The following is a 21,597-nucleotide window of genomic DNA, read 5'->3' as shown; positions in this document are numbered from 1 at the left end:
AGTGAAGTAAGGCTAATAGGTATCCATTGTAATGAGAAACTTACTACATTCTATTCTATCTTGTACGGTCTTGTTATTAATATTTTAATTGACATCTAAAGAAAGTAATAGAGAGCTGCAGGAGAGTATTATCAAGAATAGATACAAAATCTATGCTCCATAAGAACCAGTGACTTGTTTATGTTATCTTACAACACTATTGTCATTTATAATAGATATTTACTTTTTTCTAGGCTAAAATGGAGAATATTCATTACATACTCTTATTATGCCATCAGTTTATTTTTCTTAATTGTCAGAATAGCTTCCTTGAGCTATGTGATTATCCAGCTCCTTCCCTTAGAATGACCTTTCAGCTCACTGCAAATAATTCCCTTCCTCTCCCCGCTACTCCAGTTTTTCCTATTCCTCTGTGCCTAAAACATTAAAACGCATTCAGGTACACCAAATACTGCTGAGTCATTACGAAGACATGAAGTACTCCCAATCAGCTTTTTTTTTCCTTTTTAAAATTGATCTTTTATTTTTCAGGGCAGTTTTAGGTTTACTTAAAAAAAAAAAAAAAAAAAACAACAAAATTGAGCAGAGAGTACAGAGAGTTCCCATATGCCCCCTTTACCCCTAATCCCACGCTTTCCCTTATTATTATCTTGCATTAGTGTGGTACATTTCTTACGATTAATGTACCAATATTGATACATTATTAATATTATTAACTAAAAGTCCTTAGTTTACATTAGGACTTTATATCGTACAGTTCTATGGGTTCTGACAAACGTATAATGACATGTATCCACTATTGTCTTTTTGCTATCTCTGTAGCTTTGTCTTTTACAAAATATCCATATCCAAGTATATTGCATAGGCTTGGAATTACGTATGTAGCCCTTTCGGGCTGGCTTCTTTCACTTAGCAATATGCAGTTGAGGCTCCTTCATGCCTTTTTGGTGCTAATTTCTTTCTATCACTGAATAATATTCCTTTGTATGAATAAAACCACAGATTCACCTATTATCCACTCACCTACTGAAGGACATCTTGGTTGCTTCCAGTTTTGACAATTATAAATAAAGCTGCTGTAAACATTCTTGTGGAGGTTTTTGTACAAATGTAAGTTTTAAATTCATTTGCATAAATGCCTAGAAATATGATTGCTGGATCATATGTTAATATTGTGTTTACCTTTGTAAGAAACTTTGCAAGAAACTAGCAAACTATCTTCCAAAGTGGCTGTACCATTTTGCTTCCCTATCAGCAATGGATGACAGAGTCCCTGTTGCTTCACATTAGTATTTCAGTGTTTTGATTTTAGCTCTTCTAATAGGTTTTGTAGTGGTACCTCATTTTAATTTACAATTCCCAAGTAATATATGCTGTTGATCTTTTAATATGTTTATTTATCATTTGTGTCTGCTGATATGTCGGTCCAGATCTTTGGCCTTTTAAAAATTGGATTGTTTTCTTACTGTTGAATGTTAGCAGTTCTTTGTACATTTGGCTCACAATTCCTTTCTTAGATATATGTTTTGAGAAACTTTTGTTCCATTCTGTGATTCGCTTTTTGTTTTCATTTACTTAACTATGTCTTTCATATCACAGAAATGTTTAGTTTTAATAAAGTCCAACTTATCTAGTTTCTTTTTCATGGTTTGTGCTTTCGGTGTTTATTCTAATCATCATCAAACTGAAGGCCACTTAGATTTTCTCCTTTGTTATCTTCTAGGAATTTTATAGTTTTGCATTTTACATTTAGGTCCATGATCCACCCTGAGTTTGTTTCATTTTGAATTTGTTGCACTTGTTCTTTCTTTTTTAGTCTTCCTCTCTTTTTCACCCTCCTCTAATTTTAACTGAGCACTTTATATGATTCAATTTTCTCTTCTCTCATCATATCAATTATACTTTTAAATTAAAAAATATTTTTAGTGATTGCCCTGAAGTTTGCACTATACACTTACAACTTACCTAAGTCCTCTTTCAACTAGCACTATACCACGCAAGCACCTTATAGCAGAATATTCCCCAATCCTCCCTCTCATCCCTTATGCTATTGCCGGCATTCATTTCACCTATCCATAAGCTATACTCACCTAATTAATTTTTGCTATTGTTATTAAAAAACAGTTCAACAAACTGTTATCAATTAAGACTATAAAAAATAAAATATTTTATGTTACCTTCATTTTTCCTTCTCTAATGCTCTTCCTTTAAGTAGTTCTGGGTTTCTGACCCATATAACATTCTTTCTCTCTGGAAAACTTATTATTTTTTTTTTTTTGAGACGGAGTCTCGCTCTGTGCCCCAGGCTGGAGTGAGTGGCGCCATCTTGGCTCACTGCAAGCTCCGCCTCCCGGGTTCACGCCATTCTCCTGCCTCAGCCTCCCGAGTAGCTGGGACTACAGGCGCCGCCACCACGCCCGGCATTTTTTTGTATTTTTAGTAGAGACGGCGTTTCACCGTGTTAGCCAGGATGGTCTCGATCTCCTGACCTCGTGATCCGCCCGCCCCGGCCTCCCAAAGTGCTGGGATTACAGGCGTGAGCCACCGCACCCGCTGGAAAACTTATTTTAAAACTTCTTGTAAGGCAGTTCTACTGGAGACAAATTTCCTCAGCTTTTGTTTGAGAAAGTCTTTATGCTTCCTTCACTTTTGAAGAATAATTTTACTGCATACAGAATTATAGGTTGTGGAATTTTCTTTCAATACTTTAAACATTTTGCTCCACTCTCTTCTGGCTCACGTAGTTTCTGAAGAGAAGTCCAATGTAATTCTTATCATTGCTCCTCTATGGGTAAGGTGATTATTTTCCTCTGGCTTCTTTCAAGATTTTCTCTTCATCTTTGATTCTGTAGAGTGTGAATACGACATATGTAGGTTCAGATGCTTTGATATTTATCCTGCTTGGTATTCTTCGTGCTGACTGGATATGTGTTTTGGTGTCTGCCATTAATTCTAAAAAATTCTCAGCCATTATAATTTCAAATATTTCTTCTGCTGCTTTTCGTCTTTCTTCTCTTTCTGGTATTTCCATTGCACGTTATACCCTTTGTAATTATCCCACAGTTCTCACAGTTCACAGATATTCTGTAATGTCTTTTTCATCTTTTTTTTCTCTTTGCTTTTTAGATTGGGAGGTTATATGGACACATCTTAAAGCCCACTGATGCTTTCTTCAGTCATGTTGAGTCTGTTAATGAGCCTGTCAAAGGCATTCTTCATTTCTGTTATGTTGATTTTGAATACTAGCACTTCCAATTCTTTTTTTAAAAAATTTCAATAGTTTTGGAGGTACAGGTGGTTTTTGGTTACATGGATAAGTTCTTTAGTGGTGATTCCTGAGATTTTAGTGCACCCGTCATCCAAGCAGTGTAAACTGTACCTAATATGCAGTCAACCTTTTATCCCTTACCCACCTCTTAACCTTCCTCCCTGAGTCCCCAAAGTCCATTATATCACTCTTATGTCTTTGCATCCTCATAGCTTAGCTCCCTCTTTTAAGTGAGAACATATGTTATTTGGTTTTCCATTACTCAGTTAGTTCACTTAGAATAATGGCCTCCAGCTCCATGCAAGTTGCTACAAAAGGCATCATTTCATTTCTTGTTATGGCTCAGTAGTATTCCATGGTGTATATATACCACATTTCCTTTATCCATTCATTGGTCAATGGCACTTAGGTTAGTACCATATCTTTGCAACTGAGAATTGTGCTGCTATAAACATCTCTGTGTGTGTGTGTGTGTGTGTGTCTTTTTAATATAATGACTTATTTGCCTTTGGGTAGATATCCAATAGCGGGATTGTTGGATCAAATGGTAGTCTTACTTTCAGTTGTTTAAAGAATCTCCATACTGTTTTTCATAGTGGTTGCACTACTTTACACTCCCGCCAGTAGTGTAAAAGTGTTCCCTTTTCACCACATCCATGCCAACATCTACTGTTTTTTGACTTAATTATGGCCATTCTTGCAGGAGTAAGGTGGTATCCCATTGCATTTCCCTGATGATTAGTGATACTGAGCACTTTTTCGTATGTCTGTTGGCAGTTTGTATATCTTCTTTTGAGAAATGTCTATTCATGTCCTTTGCCCACTTTTTGATGGGATTATTATTATTTTTGTCTTACTGATTTGTTTGAGTCCCCTATAGATTCTGGATACTAGTCATTTGTTAAATGCACTTTGCAAATATTTTCTCCCACTCTGTGGGTTGTCTGTTTACTCTGCCGATTATTTCTTTTGTTGCACAGACACTTTTTAGTTTAATTAGGTCTCATTTATTTATTTTTGTTTTTGCTGTATTTGCTTATGGGACCTTAGTCATGAATTCTTTGCCTAAGCTAATGTCCAGAAGAGTTTTTCCAATGTTATCTTCTATAATTTTTATGGCTTCAGATCTTAGATCCATCTTGAGTTGATTTTTGTATAAGGTGAGAGATGGGGATCCAGTTTCATTCTTCTACATGGGCTTGACGGTTTTCCTACCACCGTTTATTGAATAGGGTGTCCTTTCCCCAATTTATGTTTTTGTATGCTTTGTTAAAGATCAGTTGGCTATAAGTACTTGATTTTATTTCTCGGTTCTCTATTCAGTTCCATTGGTGTACTTGCCTAATTTTTATACCAGTACCCTGCTGTTTTGATAACTACAGCCTTCTGGTATAATTTGAAGTTGGGTAATGTGACACCTCCATATTTGTTCCTTTTGCTTAGTATTGCTTTGGTCATGCAGGCTCTTTTTTGGTTCCATATGAATTTTAGAATGGCTTTTTCTAGTTCTGTAAAGAATGATGATATTTTGATGGGAATTGCATTGAATCTGTAGATTACTTTTGGCAGTATGGTCATTTTCAGAATATTGATTCTTCCCATCCATGAGCATGGGGTGTGTTTCCATATGTTTGTGCCATCTATGAGTTCTCTCAGCAGTGCTTTGTCATTTTCCTTGTAGAAATCTTTCACCTCCTTGGTTAAGTATATTCCCAGGCTTGTTTTTATTTATTTATTTATTTATTTATTTTTGCAGTTGAAAAGGGACTGAGTTCTTGATTTTATTTTTGGCTTAGTCTTTGTCGGTGTCTACTGATTTGTGTACATTGATTTTGTAACCTGAGACCCTACTGAATTTGTTTATGAGATCTAGGAGTCTTTTGGATGAGTATTTAGGGTTTTCTAAGTATATTATCATATCATTGATGAATCGTGACAGGCTGAATTATTCTTTTCCACTTCAGATACTCTTTATTTCTTTCCCTTGTTTGATTGCTCTGGTTAGGACTTCCAGTATTATGTTGAATAGACGTGGTAAAAGTGGGCATCCTTGTCTTGTTCCAGTTCTCACTGGGAATGCTTTAAACTCTTCCCCATTCAGCCTATGGGTTTACCTTATATGGCTTTTGTTATTTTGAGGTAAGCCCCTTCTATGCCTATTTTGTTGAGGGTTTTAGAATAAAGGGATGTTGAATTTTATCAAATGCATTTTCTGTGTCTATTGAGATGATCATATGGTTTTTGTTTTTAATTCTATCTATATGATGTATCACATCTATTGACTTGCACATGTTAAACTATACCTGCAACTCTGGGATGAAATCTACTTGATCATAATGTATTATTATTATTTTTGATGTGCTGTTGGATTTGGTTAGGTAGTATTTTGTTGAGGATTTTTGCATCTATGTTCATCAAGGATATTGAAATTTTCTTTTTTTGTTATGTCCTTTCCTGGTTTTGGTATTAGGGTGATACCGGCTTCATATAATGATTTAGGAAGGATTCCTTCTTTATCTTTTGGAACAGTTTCAATAGAATTGGTACCAATTCTTCTTCAAATGTTTGGTAGAATTCAGCTGTAAATCCATCTGGTCCTGGACTTTTTTGCTGTTGATGGCAATTTTTGTATTACGGATTAAATCTTGATGCCTGTTATTGGTCTATTCAGGGCTTCTATTTCTTCCTGATTTAATCTAGGATGGTTTTATGTCTCAGGAATTTATCCATTTCCTCTAGAGTTTCTAATTTGTGTGCGCAAAATTGTTCACAGTAGCTTTGAATGATATTTTGTGTTTCTGTGGTATCAATTGTAATATATCCAGTTTCATTTCTACTGAATAATTGAGCTTATATGGATCTTCTCTTTTTTCTTGGTTAATCTTGCTAATGGTCTATCAAATTTGTTTATCTTTTCAAAGAACCAGCTTTTTGTTTCATTTACCTTCTGTAATGTTCTTTTTGTTTCAATTTCATTTAGTTCTGCTCTGATCTTTAATATTTCTTTTCTTCTCCTGGGTGTGGGTGTAAGTCGTTCTTGTTACCCTAGTTTCTTGAGAAGTGATATTAGGTTGTTGATTTGTGCTTTTTCAGACTTTTTGATGCACACATTTAATACTATGAACTTTCCTCTTAGGGCTGCTTTTGCTGTATCCCAGAGGCTTTAATAAGTTCTGTCATTACTATCATTCATTTCTAAGAATTTTCTAATTTAGACCTTGATTTCATTGTTACACCAAAAATTATTCAAAAGCAAATTATTTAACTTCCATGTATTTGTATAGTTTTGAGAGTTCCTTTTGGAGTTGATTTCCAGTTTTATTCCACTATGGTCTGAGAAGACCCTTGTTATAATTTCGATTTTTTAAAATTTATTGAGACTTGTTTTATGGTCTATCATATGGTCTATCTTAGAGAATGCTCCATGTGCTGATGAATAGAATGTATATTCTGTATTTGGGAAGAGTGTTCTGTGAACACCTGTTAAGTCCATTTGTTCTAGGGTATAGTTTAAGTCTGCTGTTTCTTTCTTGACTTTCTGTCTTGATGATCGTCTAGTGCTGTTGGTGCTGTCTTGATGATCTTCTAGTGCTGTTGGTGAAGTATTAAACTACCCCACTATTAGTGTGTTGCTGTCTACCTTATTTCTTGGGTCTAGTAGTAATTATTTTATAAATCTGGGAGCTCTAGGGTTAGGTGCATGTAAATTTAGGATTGTAATATCTTCTTGTTGGACTAATCCTTTTATCATCATGTAATGTCATTCTTTTTTTAACTGTTGTTGCTTTAAAGTCTGTTTTGTGTGATATAAGAATAGCTACTTCTGCTCACTTTTGTTTCCAGTTGCATAGAATATATTTTTCCATTCCTTTACCTTAAGTTTATGTGACTCCTTGTGTGTTAGGTGGGTCTCTTGAACATAGCGGATATTTGATTTTTTTTATGCATTCTGCCATTCTGTGTCTTTTAAGTGAGGCACTTTGGCCATTTATATTCAGCATTATTATTGAGATGTAAGGTACTCTTCTCGTGATCATATTAGATGTTGCCTAGATACTTTGTTCTTTTTTTCATTGTGTTATTATTTTATAGGACTTGTGAGATTTGTGCTTTAAGGAAGTTCTATTTTGGTGCATATTTGTTTGTCAGCATTTGTTAGTCTGAGAAAGACTTTATCTCTCCTTCATTTATGAAGCTTAGTTTTTCTGGATACAAAATTCTTGGCTTACAATTATTTTGCTTAAGGAAGCTAAAGATAGGACCCCAATCCCTTCTGGCTTGTAGGGTTTCTGCTGAGAAATCTGCTGTTAGTTGGATAGGTTTTCCTTTATAGGTCACCTTATGCTTTTGTCTCACAGCTCTTAAACTTTAACTCATTTCTTCAAGTAGACTTTAGATAGCCTGATGACTAGGTGCCTTGGTGATGATCTTTTTGCAATGAATTTCCCAGGAGTTCTTTGAGTTTTCTATATTTGGATATATAGATCTCTACAAAGGCCAAGGAAGTTTTCTCAATTATTCCCTCAAATAAGTTTTCTAAACATTTAGACTTCTCTTTTCCCTCAGGAATACCAATTATTCTTAGATTTGGCCATTTTACATGATCCCATATTTCTTAGACACTTTATTCATCTCTTGAGATTCTTTTTTCTTCATCTTTGACTGGGTTAATTCAACAACCTGATATTTGAGCTCTGAGATTCTTTCTTCTATTTGTTCTAGTCTATTGAAGAAACTTTTCCACTGTATTTTGCATTTCCCTAAGGGTGACTTTCATTTCCAGAAGTTCTGACTGGTTTTACTTCATGGTATCAATCTCTCTGGAAAATTTTCATTCATCTCCTAAATTTTTTTTTTTAAAAATTCTTTATGTTGGTTTTCACCTTTCTCTAGTATCTCCTTGAGTAATTTAATAAGCAACCTTCTAAATTCTTTATCTGGTATTTCAAAGACTTAATCTTGGTTTGGATCCATTGCTGAGAGCTAGTGTGATTTCTTGGGGATGTTATATAACCCCGTTTTGTCATATTACCAGAATTACCTTTCTGGTTCCTTCTCATTTGGGTGGACCATTTCTTCAAATTGTTCTCAAAATTTATTTTTTATTTGACTGTGCTTTTTCTTTAATTTCTTCTTTTTCCTCTTAAGGATCTGACTTTAATGTTTATAGTTTATTATAGCCTAATTTGATTCTTGATGCTTTTAGTGGTGAAGACTCTGTAGGAGTTCCTTAGTTAAAGAGAGTTTTTGTGCACTGGCTTTCCCAAGCTCTGGTTGCAGTAGTTATGCATTTGGCCTGTGGGCAAGTTCACTGTCTCCTGTAGGGATGGAATGGCTAGGATCTCTTGAAGCTTATCTCATTCTCCCATGGTGTACACTTCTTTATTTATTTAATTTTTCCCAGTATTTTATTTACTAAGCTGATGATTCAGGCCAATAGGAGGGATATCCCTGGGGTAGGCATTTGTGGTAGCTAAAAAGATGGGTATGTATAATACCTAATGCTGGGCAGAGGTCCCAGCCTTGATGAAGGTGCCTGGGGGAACTCTAAATTAAATGTGGTGAGGTTTTATCAGAGTGAAGGGTGGAAGCTACCTCAGCTCCACTGCCAGGCAAGCAGGAAAGCTATCCACCTTCTTGTCCCAGTATTCCAGCTATTCAGATCAGACAAGTACCTCTTTGCATCTGTAGGAATGCTGATGTTCCAAGTAGAGAGGAGTTGTGACTCTGCAAGCCTGAATCTGAGAAGGGCTCCTCCTGTGGGGATGCAATCACCCTAAATTGTTCCTGGAAGGCCGTCTATACATGCATCTACACTGCATTCCTGTGGGAGAAGCCCCAGCTGTGTGTGCAGTGGTGTACCAGTGGGGAAAAAGGATCCCCTTTCCAAGCCCCTTTATGATCAGAGATGCTGCCCGATTGTTGGGGTAGAGGTGTAGACTTTCCTTACTGCACCCAGCACTGCAATTGTGTCTCTGCTACAAGAAACGTCCCACTAGTGGAAAAATCTGGGACTCAAGGCCTGCCATGCAGATTCTTTTTCCCATGAGATATTCCCTTGATGTGATGCTCTCCCCCTTCCCCTAGGAATGAGACTTCCTGAGACCCAGACCACAGTGATTGTTAGTGCTCTTCTGGGTCTAGATACCCAGTGTGACTACCACACTTTGAGCTGGTGCAGGGGAATGTCTGCAAGGGATCCAGAAATGCGAACTAACTTCAAGTCTCCCAGCAGAGTATGCCAGCACCATCTCTGATGGAGATGGCAGGGGAGTTATATACACTTTGTGAGATTTCTTGGTTGGAGATGAGGCTTAGTGTGTTGGGTTTCTCAAATGATAGTTACAATTGCAGTGAACTTGTCACATGGAGAGGCTCAGAACCTCTGTTTAGTCAGGGTGTTGTACGCAATGGTGATAGCTGAGGTCACATACTCATTTTCTCCTTCCTGGGCACATTCTACCTAGAGGTGTTTAATGGCCCATGTTGGACGGCCTCCAGCCATGAGGTGGCATTTGTAAAACAGCACCCAGCTGCAGTAGTAGCAGTGGGATTTAAGCTTGCCATAAGTTGCTGAGGGAAAGTGTGCGTGTTTTTTTTTTTCCTCAGGTGATAGGCAGGGCTATAAAGTTCCCCAAAGTTTATGTCCTTTGTGTTAAGCTACCAGGATGGGTGGAGGGGCACAACCAAGTGAGGGCAGGGTTAGGCAGGTCTGTGCTCTGACTTTTCTTGAGCTGGGCAAGCTGTGGCCACTGTGAGTATTGGGAGGTGGTTCTCAGGCCACTGGGCTAATGTTCCAGAAGGGAGTATAACTGTCTCTACTGCACAGAAGAGTTCACAAAGGGAGTGGGGAGGAGCAGGCAGCAGTAAGCCTCACCCAGCTCCCATGCATTTGGCGAGGCTGATCTCACTCACTCAGTGCTCCACTAACAAAGGCGAAAGATGACTCAGATAAATAACAGTGACTAATGTGTTTAAGAAATTAGATGGCAAGATAGAGAATTTTACTCAGGAACTAAGGTCTATTAAAATCATACATAGGTAAATTGCCAAACTAAGAAATATACAATACTTTAATTAAAAATTAATTACATGAGTGTAATAGCAGTTTGGAGACAGTTGAAGAGAGAATTACTGATCTTGAAAATAGGACACTAGAAAAATATCCAGGCTGAAGTATGTACTAAAAATGGAGGGGAAATAAAGAAAAGAGCTCTTAAGACATACAACTAAGAAAGTCTAATATATTCGTAGACAGAGTCTCAATAGGGGAAATGAGAGAGAATGGAGCATAAACAATATCTGAGGAGATAATGGTCAATTTTTTCAAAGTGGTAAAAAGCCATACACCCACAGACTTAAGCACTATGGATCCTAAAGAGACAAATATAAGGCACTTCATAGTAAAACTGCTAAAAATGAAAGACAACAGAAAAACCTTACAAGTAATCAGATAAAATGTGACACACTCCAAGACATACTCCTTTCAGAGACACAATAAAGCTACAGCTGACTTCTTGAGAGAAACAATAGAAGTCAGAAGCCAATGGATTATCATATTTAAAGCCTGAAAAAAATTAACTGCCAATCTAGAATTCTATAACCTGTAAAAATATTCTTCAAAAGTTTGGGTGAAAAAAGGACATTTCTGGACAAAGAAAAACTTACTCAAAAAAAAAAAAAAAAAAAAAATCAGCTAGGCCAAGCACAGTGGCTCACGTGTGTAATCCCAGCACTTTGGGAGGTTAAAACAGTCAGACTGTTTGAACCCAGGAATTTGAGACTGGCCTGAGCAACATAGTGAGACCCCATTTTTACAAAAAAAAAAAAAAAAAACCAAAAGCAAAAATTAGCTGGGCATGGTGGCACGCACCTGTAGGCCCAGCTACTCCAGAGGCTGAGGTGGGAGGATCACTTGAGCCCCATAGGTTGAGGCTGCAGTGAGCTGTGATCGCACCACCACACTCCAGCCTGGGTGACAGAGTGAAACCCTGTCTAAAAAAAAATAATAACTAGAAGACACTATAAATGAAGTACAAAAGATACTTTTTCAGATAGAGGAAAAATGATTCTATATAAAGATGCATTTTGTAGTAGCTGGGATATCTACTAACAGAATATTAAAAATAAATAAGGTAATAGATGGAAAATGGTACACTCACATGAATTTTGATTTAAAAAGATAAAGCAAAAATATAAAATTGAATACAAACTACTGAGAAAAATAGAAAACAATTATAGAGATGGTAGCAATAGGCTGGGCACGGTGACTTATACCTGTTATCCCAGCACTTTGGGAGGCCACAGTGGGAAGATCACTTGAGGCCAGAAGTTTGAGACCAGCCTGGCCAACATGATGAAACCCTGTCTCTACTAAAAACACAAAAATTAGCTGGGCATGGTTGTACACACCTGTAATCCCAGCTACTTGTGAGGCAGAGGCACCAGAATTGCTTGAACCAAGGAGGTGGAGGTTGCATTGAGCCTGGATTGCACCACTGCACTGCAGCCTGGGAGACAGAGTGAGACTCTGTCAATTAAAAAAAAAAAACATAATAACCCTAAGTCCAACTTAACTTTAATAACATTAGATATAAATGTATTAAATACTTCAATTAAGAGACTCCTGTCAACTGGGTGCAGTGGCTCACACCTGTAATCCCAGCACTTTGGGAGGCTGAAGTAAGAGGATTGCTTGAGTCTGGGAGGCCAAGGTTGCAGTGAGCCATAATCGCGCCACTGCTCTCCAGTCTAGGGTGACAGAGATAGATCCCATAAAGAAGAAAGAAAGAAAAAGAAGAAAGAAAGAGAGAGAGAGAGAGAGAGAGAGAGAGAGAGAGAGAAAGAAAGAAAGAAAGAAAGAAAGAAAGAAAGAAAGAAAGAAAGAAAGAAAGAGAAAGAAAGAAAGAAAGAAAGAGAGATTGCCATGAGATTGAATTTAAACCTAAAAATCACATGTCACTTAGAAGTGTCATATTAAACATAGGACAGTGATGGAGCATATAAAAGCATGGAAATAAATATAACATACAAATACTAATCAGAAGAATACTGCTAATATCAGACAAAGGAAACTTAAAGGCAAGAAGCATTTGGAGAAATAAAATATATATTTCAAAATGTTGAAGGGTCAATTGATTATGAATATTCTAATGTTCTAATTTTCATGAGCCTAGTAATATAGACTAAAAATATGTATAATAAAAGGAAAACCAGATAATATCACAACCATAGTAGAGGACTTTAACACATTTTTTCAGGAATCAAATGAATAAGCAGGAAAAAATGTTTCAGTAAAGATAATAAAGATCTAACCGTATGATTAACAATTGCTCAGAATATACTTTCTGACCACAGTGGAATAAAATTCAAAATCAATAACGAAAAGATAATAAAATCCCCAAATATCTGGAAATGAATCAGTATACTTCAACCCACATACAAAAGAGAAACAATGTAAATGAGAAAATATTTTGAATTAAATTATTATGAAATTTGACAAATCAAAACTCATGGAATGCAGGAAAAGCTATGCTTAAACTAATGCTAATATAGCTTTAGGTGCATATATTAAAATATATTTAAAAACACAATATCTAAGTAATAATTTAAAGAAGTTAGAAAAATGATAGTAAATGAATGCCAAAGAGAGTGGAAGGCAGGCAGAAACATAATAGCAGAAATTAATAACAGAGAAAACAAATGCACACTAGAGAAAATCAACACAGCCAAAAATTGGTCCATTGTAAAGATCAGTAAATCTTTAGCAGGATTAATTGAAAGAGACTGAGGCAAAACCAGAGAGCGAGCGTGAGAGAGAGAGAGGGAGAGAGAAAACACACGAGCACATGAACATCAATTCCAAGAATGAAAAAGGGACATAACTATAGAATCTGCAGACACTAAAAAGCTCATCAGAGGGGATTATAAACAACTCTATAGCAACAGACTTGAAAATTTACATGTCATATACAAATTCCTAGAAGAAATATATAAATTTCTAGAAAAACTAATACAAGAAGAAATTTTAAAAATCTAAAGTCCTCAATCTATTAAAGAAATTGAATCTACAATTAAAATTCTTTTAATAAAAAAACTTTAGGCTCAGATAGCTTTCCTGTCTGTGAACTCATCTAAACGGTTAAAAAATAAATGTTGTGAATCTTACATAACACCTCTTGGTGATAATGGTGATAATGGAGAAAGAGGGAATATCAAAACAAGATGAAGACATTACAAGAAGGAAAATTACAGATCAGCTTCTCCTACGAACATATTTGAAACAGTCCTCAATAAAACATAGGGAGTTCTCACTTGGCATGGTAGTCAGGGGCTATAAAATTGATGATGCAAGCTGAAACCATGCAAACTGAGCTTAATAATCAATGGGGAAAACTGTAATTCTTTTCTCATGACCTTCACAAATTTTGGTCAAAATATTAACAACTCTTTTACTGTCCATCATAAATACTTAGGGAAAATTTAAAACTAGTGAAAGTAATATTTAATTAGTATGCTGTCGTTTATAACATTTAATACATTGAGATAAGGTGTTTTATTTCTTTGTTAAAAAAAAAAACAAACTTATCAAGAGTTGTCCAAGGAGTGTTTGCTTTCTTTTTGTCCTGCAACTGTGAAATGAAGAGACCATCTTTTCCATTCCTTGGTAAACTGTCATATTCCTAAATTTAAGTTAGATTCACTTCTAACATTTTATCCTTTGCACTTACGATGTTGTGAAATATCTCTGAGAGTTTCTTTAAAAAAGTGTTTTTTTTTTTTGTTTTCGCCAGTATCACTTTCTGTGGGACATCTTCATGCTGTTCGCAACAATCCCTTTCTTCATTTACATCAAAGAGCTTGTAGTCACTAAGTTCCCTGGTTGCACGCCTAGAATCTTGAATGGAAGTAGGGTCAGCATTTCTATGGTTGGCTATGTTTTCTTTGAATATGTTTACATTTCATTAGAATTTCACTGTTTCACTGTCATGTCTTAGGAGTAACACTCAATAAGCTTACCTGTAAACCTTGGATTAGTAAGACAAGTTTCAACTTGCTCCTGTTATGCACAACCAACATCCTTTTAACATAATCATGGTTTCCTCTACAGAATTTTATCATTACAAAGTAATTAAAATTTCTATCATCCAATCTTATGTTTATATATTATTGTTGTTACATATGTTTATCCAATCTTATGTTTATAAATTATTGTGATATATGCTTACATATTGAAAAAAGTGTGTTCAGTAGCTAAGAATTATACTTGAAAATAATGGGTAGTCTTTAAAATATTTTTATTAAGTATGCCAAGATATATATGGCGAATAAAATGATTTTTAAAATAAAATGATTTTTAAAAAATGATTTTTTCCAGTAAAAATGGAAAACACGCCCAAGATATAAAAAACAGAATCTGCGTGTGAATGTATGCATGTGTGTATACAATTTCTAAAAATCCAGTGTATACAACCTCCCCTCATAGATGAAATAGAGCACAAATTTTAGCCCACTGTCCTTAAAAAAAAAAAAAAAAAAGAAGACCCTGACTGGGCACAGTGGCTCACGCCTGTAATCCCAACACTTTGGGAGGCCAACGTGAGTGGATCACAGGGTCAGGAGTTTGAGACCAGCCTGGCCAACATAGTGAAACCCCATCTCTACTAAAAATACAAAAGTAAGCTGGGTTCGGTGGTGCACACCTGTAGTTCCAGCTACTTAGGAAGCTGAGGCAAGAGAATCACTTGAACCCCGAGGCAGAGGTTACAGTGAGCCAAGATCGTGCCACTGCACTCCAGCTTGGGTGACAGAGTGAGACTTCATCTCAATAAATAAATAAATAAATAATAAATAAATAATAAACAAACAAATAAAAGACTCCTGATGAATGAAGAAGGCACTCATTCAAATCTATGCCGAGACCAAAAAAAAAAAAAGGCGGGGTGGGGAAGGCTGGGTGCAGTGGCTCATGCCTGTAATCCCAGCACTTTGGGAGGCCGAGGAGGATGGATTAGCTGAGCTGAAGAGTTCAAGAACAGCCTGAGCAACACAGTGAAACTTCGTCTCTACTAAACTACAAAAAATTAGCTGAGTGTGGCATTGCGAGCCTATAATCCCAGTTACTCGGGAGACTGAGACAGGAGAATCACTTGAACCCAGGAGGCAGAGATTGCAGTGAGCAGAGATCACGCCATTGCACTCCAGACTGGGTGACAGAGGGAGACGCCATCTCAAAAAAAAAAAAAAAAAAAAAAAAGGGAAAAAAAGGAAGGCCATGGATATGGGATATTATGATCAGATTTACAGGCTGAAGAAAAATAAAAGAAAATATTAAATAATTGTTTAATATCACTGTAAGAACATTATTATTTTCATTATTTTGTCTCATCCATGTCAGAACCAAAGCAAATAAACTTTGTAATAATGGGGATTAGTCCCATAGTACAGAGGTCCCCAAACTTTAGTGGCACCAGGAACTGGTCTCGTGGAAGACAATTTTTCCACAGACCAGGGTGGGGGAATAGTTTTGGGATGATTCAAGCACATTACATTTATTGTGCACTTTATTTCTATTATTATTACATTGTAATAGATAATGAAATAACTATGCAACTCCCCATAACGTAGAATCAGTGGGAGCCCTGAGCTTGTTTTCCTACAACTAGACAGTCCCATCTGGGGGTGATAGGAGACAGTGACAGATCGTCAGGCGTTAGATTCTCATAAGGAGCACGCACCCTAGATCCCTCACACGTGCAGGTCACAACAGTGTTCGTGCTCCTAGGAGAATCTAATGCTGCAGCTGATCTGACAGGAGGCGGAGCTCAGGTGGTCATGTGAGCAATGGAGAGCAGCTGTGAATGCAGATAAAGCTTTGCTCCCTCGCCTGCCCTCTGCTCACCTGCTGTTATGCAGCCCAGTTCCTAACAGTCTACAGATCGGTCTGTGGTATAGGTGTTGGGGACTCCAGACATACAAGGAAGAGCCACTTTGGTTGACAAAAGGCTAAACTAGAAAGCAGGTGCTAACCACGGCCTGCCAATTTCATGGGATGGAATGAACCCCGCCTGCACTTCCCCAATACACGCTGGTCTGGGTCCACAGGCAGCCGTGTGCTCCACCTAAGGCCGACTGCTCCTCCCACTGCACACTCTTCTGACATAAATGCCATATCTGATAACAAAGACCTCTGCTGCGAGGATATGTTTAAATTAAAGAGCACAGTAAATGCATGAATAAATACAAGCATATGGGTGTAAACTTCTTATACATGATGCAGAAACGAGCAAGTGCATTCTGAGCATCTTGGAAGAGATTTCATCTTTCACAGTATGCAAATGCATTTTGCTATGACATTTTCTATTTTTGTAAGGATGATCTTCATTACTACATTTATGATATGAACTACAAAATTGTGTATCTGTTTGAACAAGAACATATACATAATTACTCTGTGGAGATATTTTCAAAAGTGTCAAACTATGAATTAAAACACTGGCACTTTTTTTAAGGCTTCTTACATGGTTCCAAAACATGCCATTTACAGAATGAAGGCTTGGTAAGATGGATGAGAACATTTGTATGGAATAGTTTCTAAAACATCAGTGATTTATTTTATTTAAAGCAAGCTTGAGCTCTGGTTATATTACATAGAAATTCTTCTTATGAGGGAGAAACATGTAGCTATACAATGAAAACCAAAGTAATTCAACTGCCCTCTCTTTTCTGAGGAAAAGGCCTTGTGTGGCTGAGATGAAATCCACAATTCTTCGAAGACAACACAAGCAAGAGCTCCATCTCTGCCTAAAGTGAGCAGTTCAGCACTGCTCACTGACATCCCAGCCCTTTTGTTCAATGACTGCCAAGCACCCTCTCCTCCTCTTACGAAAAGTCCGATGGGTAACTGGAGATGGCACAGTCCAGCACAGTGTGCTAATTCACTGGACTTCTACCAGGTCAGTAGAAAGTTTAGCAATGTTCCTTTCCTCTAGAAGGCAGACAGATCTCCTACCTCTTCCGGGAGACACAAATGTACAGAGCTACCAAGGCTGCAGGCGGGACACTAGTAAGAAACTATCAATGTTTGCATCTGACTAAATCAAAACAGAACCCAGGGAAAACTGATTCCTTAGCTTGCTACAATATAATCTAACCTCAAAATTCTGTCTATATCGAGCCTTCACTGGAAAGAAACGTAACTAAAAGAACACATGCAATTCTTCCTCCTGGACTCCAACAGATTCCTCAGCTCTGATGGTTCAATATTTTGCCTAATACCCTTCTAGCCTTTCTTACTAATGAGGTACATCTCACAGTCTCCCACCTTCACAAGTGCAGTGAGACACTCCTGGTTTCCCTCCATGGCCTCTGCAGATGGCAGAGGGGGATTCAACCACTGAACCTCTAACTTCTACAGCTTTACACGTTTCCTATCGTGAGTGGGGCCCATAGAGATCATAGAGTCCAGCCCTTTAACTTTTAACATGAGAAAATGAACGTTTGAGGAGTGAAGTGAAGGGACTCACTCGCAGGGTGGGAACCAGAACACAAGTCTCTCCTGACTCTAGTTAGGCTTTTTCCACCATTCCCTGCTGGAATGCTAAAACCAAACAGTCAAACAAATAAGACATTCTGCACAACAAAAAGTATATTCTGTGTTTTTGCTAGTGTTTTTGTGTTTACCTCTGAAGAGATTATCCAAGTCAATATCTTCTTTTCCTTTGATTTTCAAACACTTTGCCTGCTGTACAAGTCTGGGCAAAGAACAGAAATAAAATCTAGATTCATTATCCTGTGAGGTAGGAAGAAATCATGATAGCAGCACAAATTTAAATAGAAACTGCAGGGTAAACAATAGTGAATTGGCAGGTATTTTGCTGCACAGAGCCTTGTTAGAATTTTAAGTTTAAGATTTTAAAAACACACTTCTGTTCAGAAACTCTGACTTTGAACCCTGAAGTTTAAAAAGCTTTCCCCCCCTCATTCTATTACAGCAAAAAGTTTCAAAAACTCTCTGGAGAATAATCTCTTCAGATTCTGAGGAGGAGTTGGCAGGATGGTGGGTGATGGGATGGTAGGTAAGTAAATAATAATTGCTACTGATGACTTTGGGGCTCATTATTTTAATCAGAAGATTACAGACACTGTGCTCAAACAACTGTACAAAGTAATTTAGTTACATTGCTGAATGTCAGGGAATTAATTAACTTTTAAGATGCTGCGGTATGTACTATGGCCTAATTTTGTTATTCTTTTATCATGGAACTTCATTAAAACTTGAGGCTCAGACTTTATAATGAATATGGAAGTTTCTACAATAAAACTTTTCCAGGGTTGCTAATTAGTCAGTAATTAATTTTAGGTAGATAAGCTTGTGAGGTAATCAAGTAATTTATTTGTATATATTTTAATGAAATTTATATCTTGCTTTGCACATGTATTTTCTTACTGTATTTGAACAGAAAGTCTCTCATTTCATTTTCACTGACAAGCATTTGAGATGGTCATGGAAGTACTGTTTTAATTTCTGTGTTAGATGAGGAAACTAATTCAGTTACCAAAACCCTACGTAGAAACCTAAATGACTTACAGAATTGGAGATAATTGTATCTATGTTTATTTATAAGTTTACACAAGTATATCATGCCAGAAAGGTTCTATCAGTTAGATATCTCTTACTCATCAAGGCTTTTTATCAAAAAGACAAGAAACGGAGAAAATTTTTGTTGAAGTCCCAACTTTGGACTTTACCAAATAGGTCCTACAAGGCTACTGTGGAGCATACTAAACATATGTACTTAATCACCTGGGGGGCAATGCAGAGACAGCACATTCAGTGTGCGACAACCTGAGTTCACACCTAGGACACAGCCCCTAGGTTTGTGATCCAGAGTGAATATTTAAATGCTCAATCTTAGCTTCCAATCTGTTAAATGGACACAGTACTTGCCTCACTGGGTTGTTCAGAGCAACTAGTGAAATAGTATGTTAAAAACCAGTGTAAAAACGCTTATGCATCATGGACATGCATAAAAATGTGTGTAATATTCTCATCAATTCAATATGTATAATTTTAATTATATTCAACATATGTATCATCGGGATTTGTTTACATTCTTTTTTTGCCTATATCATGCTTTGATATTTGCATTCTTGTAGGAGAGAATATAAACTATAGAAAGGTGGCTTAAATGTAAGCAGTGAGTGTCTGGTAGAGTGCACGGGTCAAACAGGATGCTGGGAAGCACAGCACGTGTGCTAAGTAGTGCAGTGCAACCACTTTGCAAAGAATAATTTGGGGCAGGGGAAAGAACAATTTCAGCTCTGCTTACATGATTTTTGGCAAATCTTTAGGTATTTCCCCCTCAATTTTACAAATTTTATGAATCTTCAGGTTGATTTTCAAGCCATCTTAAAGCACCCTTCTGCAATATATGCTAATCAAGATCTTGCTTCTATCTCACAAAGTTAAAAAACAGAAGCCAGTCTGCCACATATAAAACTTTGATGGGTATTTTAAAGAACATTTTAAAATAAATCAAATAAATTTTTTGGGTTGTTTCTTTTTTTTTCTTTTTTCTAATGTGAAGTTCTTCAATTGGTCCTGGGTATATTTCAGTACAGTCTTGCTTTCAAATGATCACATCAGTAGGGAGATACGCCAGGCCAAACCCTGTGAGCAGTTCAGATCCAGTTAGCATTTCCTGGGAACTCCCAGGAGGTAGGCACCTACTAAGGACTCCTAGTCTTTTCATTCCCCATTTCGTTCTCACAAAAACTCTACAAGGTTGGGATAGTATTCTTGTTTTATAAATTGAGAGATTGGTCTCAGAGACATTCAACAACCTGCCCCATCTTGGGCACAAAGTAGGTCGATAATGGAGCCCAAATCAGGTCTTAATGGAGCCAAAATGAAGTCCAATCTCAAGTCTTTGGACTCCAAACCCAGGTTTCCTCCTGCTTTACACATCACCTTCCAATAACGTACAGTTTACTGGTTATTTATGGAAGGCATGGATAAAGGGAAGTCACAGGCAGAGACTTGACTGTTGCTGGGCCAGTGGGGTCTTAGAGAATGAAGATGGGGGTAACTGATGGGTTTCTAAAGGTCTTGAGAATTAGGGTGGAACAGAACGAGCAGAAGTAACATGGGATGGGGAAGTGTTCTGAGAACCCGAATAAGCTAATCGACTTATTTGGCTGAAGCACCATGCAACGAAAGGTAGCTTGACAGAACAAGCTGAAAGCAGCCATGGAGGGCCTTGCATGGGTTCTCACGAGGATGTGGACTTCATCTTGTGGGCAGTGGGAAAAGTCACAGAGGAGTCTGCATCTCAAAAGAATCCACTGCATATAGACAGTAGATGTGTCTGAAAATGAGTAGGCCGGTCATGAGCCAAAGATTAATATTTCATTTATGTTTTGGCTAAAATAGTCTCAATCTCTGTCTAAATCTCCAGGGATGTACTACTGTTGCACCAATTATTCCTCCTGAAGCCTGGCCCATAGCTTTTATATAGTCATAATAGCTCCGGGCATCCTAAACAATCTTCAATGTATTTTATTAATAGCATTGCTGTTGCTGTTGCAAGTGTCAAGAGACCTGTGTATCTGTTTATACCTGATTTATTACATAAAGAGGTGCATATGACCTAAAGGCAAAAGCTGTCACTGTTACCCAAGAGTCTTTGCTATCCATTGTTTTTCAACGTGCTCTTTCCTTAGGATTTTCTACTTCCGGTTGGAAGAAAGGGCCTGCATCTTCTCTTACCCTATTACTAGGCTTCCATTCCTCTTAACAAGACAATACTGTGCTCATTAAGTGGTAGGCCCTGAAACAGATGCCTAACATGAAGGAGGAAATATTAATCCTCTATTTATGTGTTCAAAAAGACAGGTTAAGAAGCTTGCTCAAAGTCACATAATAAGTAGAAGAACTAGGATTTGAACTTAATTCAGGTTAGTCTAACTGTACCTAGACACCTTCTAGAACAAGAGTTAGTAAACCATGCCCCATAAGTCAAATCCTGCCCATTGCTTTTTTTTGTAAACAAAGTTTCACTAGAACACAGCCACGCTCACTTCTCTACTTACTGTCTAGGGCTGCTTTCACTACGAGGGCTGAACTGAGTAGTTGTAGCAGAGACCTTTATAGCTGGCCACACCTAAAATATTTACCATCTGGCTCTTTAGAAAAAAAAAAGCTCACTGACCCCTGTTCTAGAAGTTAAAAATATTTTAAAAAGGTCCATAAGTTCAAAAACACACACACAGCATGCGATTGTCTTATCTGGGAAGCTGCTCCCCAAACTGCCACAATAACTGTGTTT

General features: G+C 37.2%; 1 protein-coding gene across 9 annotated transcripts in view; it reads right to left on the bottom strand.

Annotated features, from left to right (window-relative positions):
- The window catches only part of L3MBTL4 (L3MBTL histone methyl-lysine binding protein 4), a 450,027-nt gene that overhangs the window by 103,996 nt on the left and 324,434 nt on the right, over nt 1–21,597 (bottom strand). For 7 of the 9 annotated variants that reach the window (XM_021929961.2, XM_031658719.1, XM_031658714.1 and 4 more), the window contains one exon: nt 17,951–18,021. The exons of the other annotated variants lie outside the window; for them this stretch is intronic. In XM_021929961.2, the coding sequence (XP_021785653.2) occupies nt 17,951–18,021 (71 nt within the window). The remainder of the gene's footprint in view (nt 1–17,950; nt 18,022–21,597) is intronic. 9 annotated transcript variants of the gene reach the window in all.

Source organism: Papio anubis, chromosome 19 (genome assembly GCF_008728515.1).
Source record: "Papio anubis isolate 15944 chromosome 19, Panubis1.0, whole genome shotgun sequence".
NCBI lineage: Eukaryota > Metazoa > Chordata > Mammalia > Primates > Cercopithecidae > Papio > Papio anubis.
The sequence above is the reverse complement of the archived record's forward strand: the minus strand, read 5'-3'. Positions and strand labels throughout refer to the sequence as shown.